A 14,995-nucleotide genomic window follows, 5' to 3' on the forward strand; every position below is an offset into this window, starting at 1 on the left:
GCGACGCCGCGATGGTCGCGTTTCGCGCGGACGCACGAGTAAATTAAAGATTACCCGGTAGATTCGAAGGAGGTAACGAACGCTAAGAAAAGAGAATAAATTATAATGAATTTATAATATATTATATCATTATGTAGTAAATATATAATAATATTATATTCTAATCTTATATATTATAAGATTATATTATTAATTGTAATATAATTTATAAATTAATGGTATTACAAAGATAAAATTGTAAGCGCTGTCGATGAGATATTGTTAAAAATGACTCTCGACAATCATAAATAAATTCTCGTATTCATCAAGCAAAGAATGATTGAAAGGTGATTCAAGTTTGGAGTACAAATTCGACACATTATGCTAATTAAGGTAATCACAAGATAAAATATAGACAAAATCTTTCTTTACGCAACTAAGACATTTGCAACTTTAAGAATAATGCTTTGAGGTATCGCGCCTCGTAAACGACCGTCCGCTTGCCCTGAGGTGAAACATTCAGCATGTCTTGTATGTCAAACGGCTGGTCTATCACCGTCATTATGTCTTTGCCGTAAACTGGAATAAAAATAAACACACGAGTATAAGTCTATCGTTAAAAATTTGCTAGTAAATTAATCGACGATTTAATTCATCTACTAAATTAATATAATCCGTCGTCCCTCGATATGTCCCTCGAGCAACAAAAAGTCGACAACACCTATCTATGTTAATAAAATATTGAAGATATCGCTTCACAAATTGCTGGAGTAAATTAGAGAGTCGAGGTACCTTCGCAGTGTTCCAAAAATTGAATGCATTCCTGCAACGTGGAATCCTTCAGGACTACTAACTGCTTCGCCAGTTGCTCCAGGAGCGACAGAAAGCACCTCTTCGCGTAGAACCAGGTGTCGGTGCCGAGCTTCTTGTTGTACGGCTCCAGGCTCTTCATCACCCGCGATATGCCGAACTCGTAGTTGCCCTTGGAGCAGTACAGCGTCCCGATCACCAGATTCACGATGCACAAATGAAAGAGCTTCTTGTCCTGATCCTCAAACGACACCGCCTCTTCCTCCTTCTCGATCTTCTTCATCAGCTCCTCGGCCTCCGCGTTCTGCGAGGTCATGATGTAGCTGACGCAGAGGTTCGCGAGGACTATGGCGCTCACGTCCAGGATCTGCAAACAGTAGGCGGCGAGTCAGATTGCGACGAGGACACGGAGAGCAAAAAGAACAAGGAAAATGAGCTTTGTTTCGTCTCTAACGTTTTCATATTTCTTCTTGACGATCGGCTCGTAGAAACGCGTCGCATCCTTGAACTTGTTCTCCTGCATGAAAAGCGTGTGGGCCACGTTCAGCTTCCACACGTCGTGCTCGTTGCAGAACTCGACGCTCTTCTTGAAGATTTTCTCCACCTGGGTGTAGTTCTCCAGGTCCCAGTAGATCTTCGCCTCGGCCATTAATACGGGAACGTATCGGTCGAGGGCCTCCTCGTAATCGTTCACGGCCTTCTTCACAGCATTGTCGTCGTGATTCAGCCTCGCCTCCTGGACCTGCTTGGTCGCCTTACGAAGCGCCTCCGTATGCTTATTGGCGAGATCGTCGAACTTACGATACGCTTCCTCCGGCGATGTTTGTTGTGTTATTAGCGCGTCCAAGAAGTCGTATAAATACTGGAAAAATAATGTGAATTTAAATCATTCTAATACTGCTAATAAAAACATTGTATCGTTCTATACAATACTTTTATTGTATTTTTCTATAAATTATATAAATAGAATATTATATATCGAAATTATAATCTCTTATGTAAAATCACAATCACTTCATCGAAGCTACTTGCTTAAAAATCTTTCCAAAGGGATCTTTATTTTTGCAACGTATCATTTATTAATATTCGTTCTATACTTGTATTTTTCTACAAATATTAACTAGAATGTTACATATTAAAAATAATATAATCCCTTGATCGGAACTGCTTGCTTAAATTTTTTTCCAAAATAATCTATTTTTGCAAAATATCATATATTAACATTTGTTCTATATCATACTTTTATTATACAACAGTTTAATATTAAATCCAATGTTACACAGAAAATTGCTTTGTTAAAAAATGTTCCAGAATATTTTTTATTTTTGTAAAATATTACTCAATACGTTTTTCTATATCGTATCTTTTTGTTGCATTTTTCTATGAACGTAAGTTATAGACACTTTAATCTAAACTTTAATTATCTCGTTAATGAGATAATGAAATAATGTCCATTGGCACCAGATGCTGCGGACATGTTGATTACATTACGGCCCTGCATTTGTTGATAGAAATCTAACCTGTGTAGCGCAATTTTTCTTTCTATCGATCTTACACTTGTCGAAACGAGTAATCAGTCGCGAGTCGCGCACGGATGTCGCTTCGATGAGAAATTGAACCAGAATGACGAAATGCGAACTGAATCAGATATTTTTAGGCGAGGTCGCATCCATACAAAATTACGGAGCCTTCGTTAGGATACCAGGTACCTCGCAGCAGGGCTTGATACACCGGACACAGGTGTGTATTATCATAATCATAATCTCACGTTAAACAATATACCGATATATGTATCCCTGCCGCAATGTAATCCATTGATTTCTATGCAATTCTCCGTCAGGTAAGCACGGCTCATGTCGACAATGTTGCAGAAGTCTTGCAAAAGGGCGAACGGGTCTGGTGTAAGGTGATCTCTGTGGGGGAGGACGGCAAAGTAGGGCTGTCCATGAAACACGTGAATCAGGGAAACGGCACGGATCTGGATCCCAACGGCGTGGAGCTGCAAAGGGACGAGCAACGGAGAAAGACACCCGGGACGGCACAACGCAAGGCCATACAGTTGGAGGCGGTGCTGAACACCACGTGCACCAAGTGCGGGACGAGGGGACACTTGTCCAAGGACTGCTTCATGTCGCCCGACGGCAAGAAGTACGAGCTGATCCCGGAAATCGAGGAGCAGGAGAGTGTTCCGGAACCGGAACCGGACAGCGAGAACGTGGTCGCGAAGAAGGTGGAGAAGAGGCACAAGTCGAAGAAGAAGAAGAGAAAGTCGAAGAGGAGCAAACAGTCCACCGACGACAGCGATACGGAGGACAAGGAGAGGAGCAAGAAGAAGAAGAAATTTTCGAAAGAGCGCAAGAAGCACAGGAAGAAAGACAGCGGTAGCTCGAGCGACTCCTCGGACAGCACGTTGTCCGGCGACGTGAAGACTCGCAAGCGAAAACACTCGGAAGATCACGAAACTCGTACGAAGAAATGCAAACACTCGAAAACCAAGCATTCAGATTAATTTAGATCAAGCATTCAGCATTGATGTCTCAACCGAACTTTCTTTTATAAAATTTCTTTTATATAATTTTCAATATTTTACCCTACGCTACATGTGACTTGTACATAAACTATGCAAAATACAACTGCAATTGTTTAAAATGCTCAAATTGATGTTTTAACGAATAAATGATCGATTATAAGAATTGTATACTTACTGGCGTCAAATATTTGTAGGTCAGATGTACATTTTCGGCCAGGACATCGGCGGCGAGATCGTAGTACTGATATTTACAGTACAGGAGCAACAAGTTGGCGAAGGTCTCGGGCGGGAACGGATTTTGCTGCAGCAGAAACTGCAGTTTCTCGAATCCCTCGCTCGGTTTTGTGTCCATGTTTATTAACGCCTGATTGTGCAGAGTAACGGCATCGAGTTCCTCCTCGGAACGCGGCGGCATGTCCGTCAACGCCTCCTTCGCCGCGTCGTCTGTAATATTAAGGAACGATGTAACAAGTACGGGTGGACTTTTCCTTGAATTTGGAAGCGACGCGATAGTACAATTTTGCAATTGGTACTCGATGGCGGCCTTCAGGTTGAACGCCTCTGTCAGAGCTGTCTCGTGCAGCGTCAACGTATTCCCGACGCTCCGAACTTCGATACCCTCGGTGGCCATCCCTACGCTCAGCTCTGGATGCTCCCTTATACCGTGTTCGATAATAGTAGCTGAAAGTTAATAAGAAGCTCAAATGAGTAAGCAAATAAAGCTTATAATTCACATTTGATAGAATTGGTAATAAGGACATGAGGATTATACCGATGTGTTTCAGCGATGCTGCGTACTCTTTCAGTTTGAAATAGCAAAGGGCAACGTTGTACGACAAGTGAGGTCTGAATCCCGCAATTTGTAACGCGTTCCCAAATTTCTTGAGGGCCTGTTCGTACTGTTCCTCCTAGAAACGCAATCGTATGTGTACATCTATCAACTGAGTCCGCTTGTAGATATCCGTACCTTGTACAAGAGACATCCCAGGTTGATTTCTGTATCGACGTCGTCGACGGAACATTGATCAACGAGATTTTTCGCAGCCACCATGTCTTCCTGCCCGTACTTTATAGCTGCCTGCAGCTTCTTTACTTTGAATTCCATGTTACTTTGATTGATGATGCTCGAACAGACCGTCCACGCTTCCGGGTACATGCAAGCCTGATGCAAGGATTGGGCGTAGTAAAGCTTGTACAGATTCTCCTCCGGGCATAGCTGGACGAGCTTCTCGTAACACTGAGCTGCGGCCAGGAAGTCTTGCGTGTAGAAATAACAATGGGCCAGAAGGGATAAACAAGGTCTGGACTGAAAGAATATTTTACTCGGCATTGACAACGTTTACGCAAATCGGAATATCATATTGCGGCATACATACATTGGGATGAGAGTCTAAGAGATTTAACAAGACTTTAATAGTTTCGGTATATCGCTGTTCTTTTATCTGGAACACAATATTGTATTTAATTACATATTTATTAGTTTTCAAAGATCAAAAAAATCAACGCAACATGTTTCGAAATTATCCTCCCTTCTATATTTAATCAACTTTTCAATTAATTTGGAATCAGGTTTATTTTATTAAAAGTGTCAAATGTACATAATATATGTACAACGTATTTGGAAATAATCCTTCCTCATATTTAATCAACTCTTCGATTAACTTGGAGTTGGGTTTATTTTATTGAAATTGTCAAAAATACATAATATATGCATGTGTAGTCATGCACACAATTCAATGTACCATGATATATATTATTTTACTATATTCTCCATCCTTTATATGCACATTTTCTATGAACGTAGACATAGCGAATTACAATATATAATAATGCACTACGAAACTTTAACAGTTAATTGGTATTATTTCTCGCTTTACAGTGCAGTGTGTATGTACATGTGATATACGTGATTGTAAACATGCATTCCTGCGTATTGTTTTGACACGAGACTAGATCCGTTGCCAGGGAAACAACACTAGGGAATAATACAAGTTTGAAACACAATTCGTTTATATTCACATTGTTATCAATAATGTCAATATTTTATCAAATCCAAATTCTGTTTATTTAAATATGTATCAGTGAGTTTAAAAATATTTATAATGCAAATTGTGATTTGAAAAAATATTCATCTATTCATATATATATTTACACATTTGATATACAATATATACAATACATAAGAGATGGATAGATATTACATTGAGGAAAATAGTGCATCTAGTGCCACAATAATTTATTTACTTCGCACAACTTGTCCCTCTTGATCTGATCCAGGACAGCTGTTAAATTATCAATTTTATCAATCATCACTTGCAATTTATGTTCCTGCGTCTTCAGTAACTCAGCTGTCTCCGAGAAATTCTTCTCAAACACAGCCGAGTGTTCATTCGTGACAGATGGCAATGGCACGTCTAGAATTTTTGCTGGCTTCATAAGAACTCGAGTCATCTGCAATGAATCGCACCAGTGATAAATACAGGTAAGCAGGAGACGAAACGATAACTAGCAGTCCTGTAAAGAACAACTTACGTGTATCTCGTTGGTAAGCTCGATGGACCTCTCAAGTTCCTTCGCACATTGCAGTGGATATCTCTCCCGAGCGTCACATACCTCAAACACTGCGTCTTCGCACTGCTGTTCAAGATCATCTGAATTCAGAACAAACGACATTATGGATAACTGTATGAGACATTTCCAATTTGAAGTAAGGATTCTCAATCTTTTTTGTCAAAATCTTTGTAATGAACTGAGGGCTCATAATGACCAAATATGTTTTATTCTTGAAAATCATATAAAAACTATTATAAAAAATTATTATATTAATTGTTACGCCTTTGGTTCTGTGATTTGCTGTATTAGATTTTTATAATATAGAAGAACTTTGTTTTTTTATTTTCAAAACTTATATCCAGCTTCCTGATTATTACAAATATTTTATGGCCTTCTGTACACGATATATGTATTGTCAACATATCTTAGCAGGCCAGATAAAACTTCATAGAGGCTAGATCCAGCCTGGAGACCATAGAGAGATCGGAGACTCCTAATTTAGAGCAATTTCATTTCCACTCAGAAAAATCCAGGTTGGGAGTTAACAGTGAAGTGGGACACGGAGCACCTACCCATTTCCAGATACATGCGGTTGGCTCCTCACATCTGACGTCGCATCCCTGAGTTCCTCATGCCTGTTTAGAAAACAAACGGAGAGGCACTTTATAAATAAGTGATCAAGCGTGCCCGAATGTGTGATAAAACTTCGAGACGGAAGAAAATACGGAGAAAAGAAAAAAACGACGCTTCGCCTCCGATTCGAAGGAAAAGTCGTCAGTAAAATACGCCACGAATTCGAGACGCGGCTCGACTCTTACCAGGCTCACGTATGACGCGCACAGTTTCCGGACGAGCGTGACAGCAAGCCTCGAGGATCAGCTCGGTCATTTATCTGACGAAACGGCGTCGTTTTGAAAGACACGGTTGACACTCGTCCCGCCATCAAAGGGATATTTTTATTCTCCATGACAGGCACACTCCAGCGACTCCAGCCCTCCAGCCAATCAGAGTCCATCAACGGTCACGTGACGAGTCGGCGAATCTCCCTTCGGAGCCGCGACTAAAAAAATTCCAATGAAACAATCAAACCTTCGAAGACGATCTTAAATAAAAAAAAAATAATCGGCTCATGAACGACGCTCACCCTCGGGCCTATTCGGGCCAATTTGCATAATCCCCTGTATTCACGGCACAATTCACGGCGGGAAATCGACTAATCGGGGCCGAATAAAAAGCTGCGCGCGCGCGATTGGCCGATCCGTCCGAGCGGGCGTTATCGCGCGTCAATAACGCGCGTCACCGTGACACGGTACGGTGAGATCGAGATGAATTTCGACGATCCCGGCGCCGATGACGGATTTTCCGTCTGCGTGGCGACCGCCGTATTCGCCGTTTGACGTTTGACCTCCGCGACGACTCGAGAATAGTCGAGAAGCGGAAAACTCGTCGCGCACGGGAGGAAGCGGGTATAGCCCCCACGCGTCAGCGCCATTCGATCGGCACGGGGTGCCGTTATTCGCGTATCAAGAAGAACAGTTAAACCGCGATCATAGAGTCGTCCCCGTCCCCGGTCTCCCCGGCACCGAGCGCCGCGTCAAACGCTGACAACGTCGCTTTGTCCGGAACCGACCGCCGACGGCGATTCCAGCGTAGCGACCGTGAGCGACTCTGCCGACCCACGGAGACGTGGCGCGCATCCTCGCGTGACGACTGACGGATCGACGGACGACGATAGAGAGTGAGTGAGAAGCGAGAGACACCGTGTCCTGAGAGGTTCAAATATCCGAGGCTTCGAGGAGTCGTTACCTCGCGCGCCAGCGAGATGAGCTATCTAAAGTCGATCGGCACCGCCGTCATCTACATCGGCCTGTTCCTGGCCGTGATCACGTACATGCCCGGTCTACCGCCGGACTCGGAGTTCCACGAGTACAGGTACTTAATCACACGATCGCGAAGAGAAAGAAAGAGGAGAGAAAAAAGAAATACGCGAATGATATTGACTCTGATTGACCCTTGACCTTCGACCTTGCAGCGTGACACCGCCGCGCGAGCTTGACCCGAAGAATCGGCTGAACGACGTCGAGAGGCTGTTCGAGGGCGAGATCAATTCCCCGGAGAGCTTCGACTCGTATGACGGGCAGCTCTACACCGGCGTCCACGGCGGCTACGTCCTGAGGATCGAGGAGGATCGCACGGTGCCGATCGTCAAGTTCGGCGAGAATTGCGGTGAGTATAGTAATAAATGGAAACTCGATTTCTCGATTTTCTTTTCAACCGGAAAGAGTTGCGCAAGATTCATTAGTATGGATTCAACGATGCGTAAACGGGTATTATGAATTTTAAAAAACTTAGCATGTGTGTGGAAGGGGAAATGAAACGAAGTGACACTTCGTCCATAATAGAATTTTCTAATTCGGTCTATGGAGAAATGATTAGATATTACAGAGCTATCGGAGCTGATGCACGATTCTATAAATATTTATGAAGGTTAACGTCATTTTTTTTAGTTGATAAATCACTTGAGTTACGGCAGCCTCGGAGATAAATCTTATTGGAGAGATAAGTTTCCTTGGAGATAAATTATATATACTTATTCATATAAATATTAATAAATTATTCGTTTGGACTTTGCCTCTTCGTGATCTTTACATTCTATAAATATGTAAAAGGAGGATAAATCAGAATATCAGATATAATAGCCTTCAGATTTGCAAATTTTTTATCTTCTTGTCTTCTTATCTTAAAAAATAACTTAATTTGCAAGTATACGAGTGTGATAATGAGGTAATAAAATTATTATAAACCTGATGTAAAATTAATGAACCAAGAATTGTTTTTTAAAATTCAGATTGTATGCAGAAAAATATGACAAATTTTATTTTATAACTTGACATAATTTATTATTCAACAAAGTAATATAAATTTTAAAGGTAAGAAGAAATTGAAAATTACATTTTAAGAAATACATGCATTGTAGAAATGTTTACACATGCCTTGTTAATTTCGTGTCATTTTGGAATCTTAAGTGAACGTTATCAGCAGGTTTGTCACTGCCTGTGTGTGCTTGATTGTACAAGTGCGGACACTTGATTATATTCACAATTAGGGATTAGTTTAACACGTATATACATGGAAAGATTAAACATTTTGTGATTAAACCTTGCATCATCAAACTTCAAAATCTTTTATCTTATATTATCTTTTATTTTATTTTTTTAATCTTTTATATTCTTTCTCTTATTTCAAAACTTCAAAAAGTGTACATTTTAGTGTAGCATGATGCGAAAAGGATAGAGTTTATGTCTGTTTGGAAGTTCAGTTAGACATTTGATACAATTACTGGTGTAATAGCATTGTGATACTGCTAAAATTTTTGAAAAAAAATAGGTGTTAGTGTTATATATCTACATAAATTTTTTGTGCATCTATACATATAATTATAATATGTAGAATTAACAAATATAAATAATTTTGGGTGCAATTAATACAATTAATTATACCACAGTAATAAAATTTGTATTTTCTTATCAAATTTATAGATGGCATTTGGCAAGAGCACAAATGTGGCAGACCACTGGGATTGAGATTTGACAAGAAAGGCAATTTATTTGTGGTGGACACCTATTACGGAATTTTCAAAGTAAATGTTGCAACTGGAGAATACAAAAATATAGTGAACACTTCTAAACCGATTGAAGGGAAAGTTCCACGATTACCTAATAGCATAGATATCGCGGAAAATGGGGACCTTTATTGGACTGTTAGCAGTACAGACTTCCGTCTTTGTGATTTGGTGCTGTCAGCGTTGTCGAATCCATCGGGAAGGTAAAAAAAAATACGAATGCGTGTTTGAAAAACAGTTTTATGCTATGTGCATATATGCGTGTATTTAATCTTCCGACGGAAGCGCCTGTGTACTTTGTATACGCGCGACGATTATGGAGGGAATCCATGGAAACTTTCAGTTTGAGTGCTGGCTCCCCGAGCTATTCCTTTAGTGTCTAATAACTTTTCAAATATTGTAAACTTTCACCGCATAATGTTTATTTTACGATAATATCCCTTATCCTTTCAAATTTCCAGTCTCATTCCACGGTGTATTTTGTACACGGCCCGCCCGCTCCCGTTATGAAAAGGGCGCGCCCGCCGGAAGGTTAACATGTGTGTATATATATATATATATTAAAAATATATATATAATTATTTTATTAATTACAGGCTTATACGTTATAATGCAGCTAAAAAGAAAAACGAGGTATTGATGCGAGATCTTGCATTCGCGAATGGACTCATGTTAAGCAAGGACGAAAGTTTCGTAATTGTGGCAGAAACGCACAGAAATCGTATCATGAAATATAACTTGAAAGGACCAAAGGCAGGACAACAGGAGGTTTTCATTGACGGTTTACCGGGTATGCCGGACAACATTCACAGCGATGGTCAAGGTGGTTTTCTCATCACTTTGGTCATTGCTACTGATTCTGAACATCCTCAACTTACCCAGTCTCTCACGCCACACCCGTACTTGAGAAAAATGTTGGCGCGGTTGTTAGTAACGATGGAACTGCCGTTTAAACTGATAAATGACATTTATCCTAATACCTGGACGGAGAGACTTGTGCACGCGATAGGATCATACCAAGGCGCTCAGTTTTTAATCAATTCGGACAAAAGTCTGGTGTTGAGAGTAGATGCGTCTGGTAACATTGTCGAAGCTCTTTCTTCAGATAATGGCAAAGTCCACGGTATAAGTTCGGCTCACATACACAACGACTTTTTATGGTTTGGCTCTCCGTGGGTAAACTATCTCTCGAGAATCCCGTTGAAACAGGCTTTTCCTGACCTAGCTGATAGTGCGAAGCAATCGCCGAATGCCGGTCCTTCAGGTGTGAAAACGGAAAGAGTGAAACGCAGTACGGATTCTACGACGGCAAAACCGACCGAGTCGGCCAGGGCTTCCCAGACAACGTCAAAACCAACTACCACTCCTACAACAACGCCTAAGCCAACCGCTGCTCCCACGACACCTAAGCCAACCGCTGCTCCTACGACACCTAAACCAACCGCTGCTCCTACGGCACCTAAGCCAACCGCTGCACCAAAACCAGCCCCAACTCCTAAAGCGGACAAACCTACCGCTACAGGCGGTGGCAATGTGAAACCGGAAACTAAATCATCTACAAATGCCGAAGCCAAAAAGGATAATGCACAAACGGTTGGTGACGCGAAACCTAAAACGAAATCAAATTCTCCGAACGCGAAATCGGAAGAGAATAGCAAAAAGGACGATGCTGCAAAGGCACAATCCGAAAAGAATGTGAAGGTGGACCAGGGTGCTTCTGTGAAACAAACAGCGCAAAAATCACAACCCGAGAAAGTTAAACGGGTCGAAACAAATCGTCCGAGAGACGATCTTTAATGAGAAAGTAAATGAACCATGATATATTTGTGATACCACCAACACTTGTTGAACGGTACACTCCATTTTTCACATTCCATTAAAAAAACAGGTTGAGGATATATAGATTATCGATATCTCATCAATTTGCTTTATATGCATTCATATCGTTCACGTTGTTATATCCAAGTCATGTATATATAAGTTATGTGATCCATTACAGGTGCTACGATTGCAAAAGGTAAAAGTCCATGAAAAAAATAAGTTTGAAGATGAGTAGAAAAAACTTTTTCATACAAAGTTTCACCGTTGCGAGAATTAAAAATACTTTTCATCATGTTTAATTAGCATGACTTTTAACTACACATTGCAACCTCATTGCAATCATTCAACGTATCTCAACAGTGGTTCAAAACGTGATTTAAAAATTTTGCTATTCTACATAGTAGAATAATGAATTTTTCATCAAATATTAGAAAATAGGAATTGAAAATTGTCATGGAGGTTACGTGTGTAAGATATCAAAATAATTTTTATGTTTTTGTGAATCGAAGATTTTTACTCAGATTCTGATTTAAAAAACAGATTCTTTTTTTAATAGTGTTGCGAGATTATTTTAAAGGCTTAAAATTAAGAGAAGATTAGATGAAAGCTTATTAATGGTCTAATCTTTAAGCTCAATTTTTTTTTTTTTTCGAAAATTCGTATTTTAAACATTTTCATATTTCGATTTTATTTTTTTAAATATAAGGTTACATTCCCAGTTAATACTATCCATGATGGACAACCTTGTACATTCCAGAGAGTGGAACAAGATTGTGAAATGCACATTAGAGAAATCTATCAGCTTTATTACAAATGACTAAAAATAAGAACGAAAGTTTAGAGAAAGTTGTATGTTGGCAACTGTAATGTATATAAAAAGTTAAAAGATCGTTTTTGCAAATTTTATTATACGTTTTTCATTCATATAGTATATGTACTAATTTTTATACTTTATATCTTACTTGTATCGAAATCCAAATGATAAGAATTTTTACTCCTTTTTTTCTGCAACCTTCGAATAATATCGCTCTATCTTTATACTGGCTTCCAGTTTTAAGTATATAAAGCATATATCAAATGCTAAGATAATTTGAAAGCTGACACAAACGTCTTTTTAAAAGAAACTAAGGGATAATCGTCATTAAAATGAGTTGGTTATTTTGCATCGTTCGTACAGTAGATAATTTTTCATGAGTCTATTTTTATATTACGTTTTTCTTTAGTACGGACAATATCCACAATAATTGTAACTAATATAATTGCGGATATTAAAATATAATTAACCCAAGTTTCAACAAGTGAGAGTGAACAAGTCCCAAAATAAGAATATAAGTACTGTAGGTAATTAAAGAATTGACATAAATGTTTTTGTTAGGTTGCTCGACGATTAAAAATAATAACCTTGTTATATGGTGTCAGGTGTGAGATGTAAGATAATTATAAGAATTGTACAGTTTGGCAACTACACAAATAAAATTGACTTTTTCGATAGTTATCACCTGTCCAAATATTTGATACTTTACAAAAACGCTCATGTACTTCGATTATCAATCTTGTATCAAATAAGTTGAAATATATTTGAAAAGCGTCCGAAATAAAAGGTTCAACATTAATCTTATATATCTCTGGAATTGATAAACTTGCTTTTTTAATTAAACGTTCACACAATTGTTTCTCATGAGACACACACGAAATTGCGAAAATACTTTTTATTAAAAAATCCTTAAGTACACAATATATACATTCTCTCTTTTGTATAAACTATCAAAAATATATATTACTCTAGAAGCTTATCGCTAAGACAAGCCGAGCACTTACAGATCAAGCCGTCTCACTACGATTGCAGGCAACAACGACTTCATTTTGTCAATCATGAACATTTGTGCCTTCCACAGAACGGTCGGCTGCTTGACAAAATGCCAATATCCGTTTCTCCTTCGTACTGCCCACTTTTGCGCGTTCGCTAAAGAATTTTTGTACGCCAGAACTCGCTTATCCTTCAGCTTCGTCCAAGGTTCGTGTACCGTAGCTAGGCCTAATTTGACTAATTCCTCGCCGATCTCTAACGAGACCTGTTTGTAAAAATAACGTTGTGAGCATGATATAAGTACTTAATAATAACATAATCTCTATTTCTCTCACTTGATCTTTCTCTGACATTGTGACCACGCACTCCAAATACTCCTTCTCTCTGACAATAGGCAAAAACGTTACGAGCTTTCCATTGAGCACGGTTTGCAACCAGCTTACACCTACAAGATCGATCTGCATTTTGAGCAACAGCTGTGGGTTCCATGGTCGGCTCGATACCTACCGTTGCCAGTAATGTCAACGCCACCGATCTTGACGGGCAAGTAAGCCTTGTTGAAACGGGGTAAAGGCAGCAAGGGCCGGTGATCGACCATCAGTAGAACCTTGCTGGAGCTCGGTTCCACGCGTCGCACAGTGCCCTGGAGTGGAACCCGCGTTTGCAGGAAATGCAACGGGACGTCGGACGGCTTCGTGAACCTCGCGAACTGGAAAACACCGAGAGAACGAGAGGATCGAATCAACGTGAGGAGGAGACAGTGGCAGGTAGACGAACGTAAAGTACGAAATTTGTACTCACGGGCCTGATTTTGTACAGGGCTGCGAGCAGGCCGGCGCTGGCGATCCCGTAGGTGATAAGCTGAAAAGAGAAGGAGAAACAGCAGGTATAAGATACAAGCGCGTGACCAGCGTGGCTAGGAAGGTTAGGAAAGCGTCGCTCACCTTTCCCGGTCCCGTCTCGTCCTGCATAAGGATCTGCAATCGTCCGAGGATGGACGGGTCGTCCTCGCGCGCCATGCTCCACCTGGTCCTGAGACTCCTGAGCGAGGCTGTCGTTCGCGTCGCTAATTTCGTTCGGCTAATCACCGTCGCGACCCAACGGTTCGTTTCTTATCACAGCTCAAGTCGGTATTCGATCACCTAGAGACATAGAAAACATAACGTCACACTCGTAATAATTTCATGTGTTAATGTTTACACTTTCTTCGATATCTTCTCGGAACGGTCAGGCAGTTACCTTCTCCGGCGGGCGATTTAATATCCAATAATTAACGAGCACGTGTTAAATCTCCCGGTCGACTCGCATGAGGTCCACAGTCCACACTTCTCCGCTGCGCCTGCCGTCTGCGCCTGAAACGAAATGCAGTGGGGACATTAGAGAAAAAGAGAGAGAGAGAGAGAGAGAGAAAGGAGAGGAGAGACAACAATAAAATGCAATTACCAAAAGCAGTCCTTGGAGAAACGGACGAAGGGATTACGTAATTGTAAACTCTTGAAATTTTCTTCTCAATACAAACGAATACAAACAAGAGATTTGATTCAAACTTAAGTTTCTTTATCCTTAGAATTATAATTCTCTTATATTCTAATTATATGCTAACGGTACCTTTGTAAAAAACAATTAACGCCTTCACAGATCGAAAGACGCACAGTTTCCTCTTCAATCACCTCGCGGAGAACCTCGGGATGCTCCACGTTGAAACTTCACGCGAGCGCATCTCCGCAAACGTCGGCGCACACAGAGCAGCACAGAGCAGGTGATTCTTCACCGCGATTTCTACGCTCGAGGGTCGAATTAAGGAGACGGCCCCCCGGATGTTATCGGTCGAGATAAAGCTCGCGAAATTAAGAGAGAGCCGTTCGAAAGGAGA

General features: G+C 40.5%; 4 protein-coding genes and 1 long non-coding RNA gene across 7 annotated transcripts; 3 read left to right on the forward strand and 2 right to left on the reverse strand.

Moving 5' to 3' along the window:
- Nucleotides 1-100: 100 nt before the first annotated feature.
- Nucleotides 101-7,159, reverse strand: LOC139819508 (intraflagellar transport protein 70A). Of its 3 annotated transcripts, none has more exons than XM_071788894.1 (13): nt 7,017-7,159; nt 6,701-6,932; nt 6,445-6,509; nt 5,852-5,970; nt 5,564-5,770; nt 4,696-4,761; nt 4,287-4,625; nt 4,092-4,227; nt 3,836-4,000; nt 3,495-3,763; nt 1,244-1,651; nt 772-1,156; nt 101-558 (listed from the first exon to the last, which is right to left on the reverse strand). In XM_071788894.1, the coding sequence occupies exons 3-13, from the start codon at nt 6,458-6,460 to the stop codon at nt 416-418; spliced, it is 2,253 nt and encodes a 750-aa protein (XP_071644995.1). In that variant the 5' UTR covers nt 6,461-6,509; nt 6,701-6,932; nt 7,017-7,159; the 3' UTR covers nt 101-415. The 3 variants fall into 3 exon arrangements, with proteins under 3 accessions (XP_071644995.1, XP_071644994.1, XP_071644996.1); XM_071788893.1 differs by having other exon boundaries at nt 6,445-6,507; nt 6,691-6,932; XM_071788895.1 differs by lacking the exons at nt 5,564-5,770; nt 5,852-5,970; nt 6,445-6,509; nt 6,701-6,932; nt 7,017-7,159 and adding an exon at nt 5,062-5,249.
- LOC139819524 (zinc finger CCHC domain-containing protein 17) lies at nt 2,292-3,487 on the forward strand. The gene is made up of 2 exons (XM_071788923.1): nt 2,292-2,529; nt 2,630-3,487. The coding sequence occupies exons 1-2, from the start codon at nt 2,413-2,415 to the stop codon at nt 3,296-3,298; spliced, it is 786 nt and encodes a 261-aa protein (XP_071645024.1). The 5' UTR covers nt 2,292-2,412; the 3' UTR covers nt 3,299-3,487.
- LOC139819535 (uncharacterized) lies at nt 5,663-6,429 on the forward strand. The gene is made up of 3 exons (XR_011733752.1): nt 5,663-5,801; nt 5,906-6,026; nt 6,302-6,429. It is a non-coding gene; the product is annotated as an uncharacterized lncRNA (long non-coding RNA).
- Nucleotides 7,160-7,295: 136 nt separating the features above from the next.
- Nucleotides 7,296-12,933, forward strand: LOC139819512 (adipocyte plasma membrane-associated protein Hemomucin). Its single transcript, XM_071788908.1, has 4 exons — nt 7,296-7,804; nt 7,905-8,098; nt 9,412-9,697; nt 10,091-12,933. Exons 1-4 carry the CDS (start codon nt 7,695-7,697, stop codon nt 11,289-11,291), a joined length of 1,791 nt encoding a protein of 596 aa, XP_071645009.1. The 5' UTR covers nt 7,296-7,694; the 3' UTR covers nt 11,292-12,933.
- Nucleotides 12,934-13,009: 76 nt separating this feature from the next.
- LOC139819527 (protein C3orf33) lies at nt 13,010-14,876 on the reverse strand. The gene is made up of 7 exons (XM_071788929.1): nt 14,731-14,876; nt 14,362-14,474; nt 14,067-14,264; nt 13,924-13,983; nt 13,630-13,831; nt 13,458-13,567; nt 13,010-13,387 (listed from the first exon to the last, which is right to left on the reverse strand). The coding sequence occupies exons 3-7, from the start codon at nt 14,139-14,141 to the stop codon at nt 13,130-13,132; spliced, it is 705 nt and encodes a 234-aa protein (XP_071645030.1). The 5' UTR covers nt 14,142-14,264; nt 14,362-14,474; nt 14,731-14,876; the 3' UTR covers nt 13,010-13,129.
- Between the last annotated feature and the right edge of the window lie 119 nt (nt 14,877-14,995).

Source organism: Temnothorax longispinosus, chromosome 9, assembly GCF_030848805.1.
Source record: "Temnothorax longispinosus isolate EJ_2023e chromosome 9, Tlon_JGU_v1, whole genome shotgun sequence".
Taxonomy (NCBI): domain Eukaryota; kingdom Metazoa; phylum Arthropoda; class Insecta; order Hymenoptera; family Formicidae; genus Temnothorax; species Temnothorax longispinosus.

Excerpts from the sequence above, each read along its gene's own strand:
- LOC139819524 (XM_071788923.1), top strand. The coding sequence starts at position 2,413 with ATGACGAAATGCGAACTGAATCAGATATTTTTAGGCGAGGTCGCATCC. Across the intron at positions 2,530-2,629 it reads GCTTGATACACCGGACACAG|GTAAGCACGGCTCATGTCGA; the intron begins GTGTGTATTATC and ends ATTCTCCGTCAG.
- LOC139819508 (XM_071788894.1), bottom strand. Across the intron at positions 4,228-4,286 it reads TGGGATGTCTCTTGTACAAG|GAGGAACAGTACGAACAGGC; the intron begins GTACGGATATCT and ends TTGCGTTTCTAG. Across the intron at positions 559-771 it reads ATTTTTGGAACACTGCGAAG|TTTACGGCAAAGACATAATG; the intron begins GTACCTCGACTC and ends TTTTTATTCCAG.
- LOC139819512 (XM_071788908.1), top strand. The coding sequence starts at position 7,695 with ATGAGCTATCTAAAGTCGATCGGCACCGCCGTCATCTACATCGGCCTG. Across the intron at positions 7,805-7,904 it reads TCGGAGTTCCACGAGTACAG|CGTGACACCGCCGCGCGAGC; the intron begins GTACTTAATCAC and ends TCGACCTTGCAG. Across the intron at positions 8,099-9,411 it reads CAAGTTCGGCGAGAATTGCG|ATGGCATTTGGCAAGAGCAC; the intron begins GTGAGTATAGTA and ends TCAAATTTATAG.
- LOC139819527 (XM_071788929.1), bottom strand. The coding sequence starts at position 14,141 with ATGGCGCGCGAGGACGACCCGTCCATCCTCGGACGATTGCAGATCCTT. Across the intron at positions 13,984-14,066 it reads ACGAGACGGGACCGGGAAAG|CTTATCACCTACGGGATCGC; the intron begins GTGAGCGACGCT and ends TTCTCTTTTCAG. Across the intron at positions 13,388-13,457 it reads CAATGTCAGAGAAAGATCAA|GTCTCGTTAGAGATCGGCGA; the intron begins GTGAGAGAAATA and ends TTTTACAAACAG.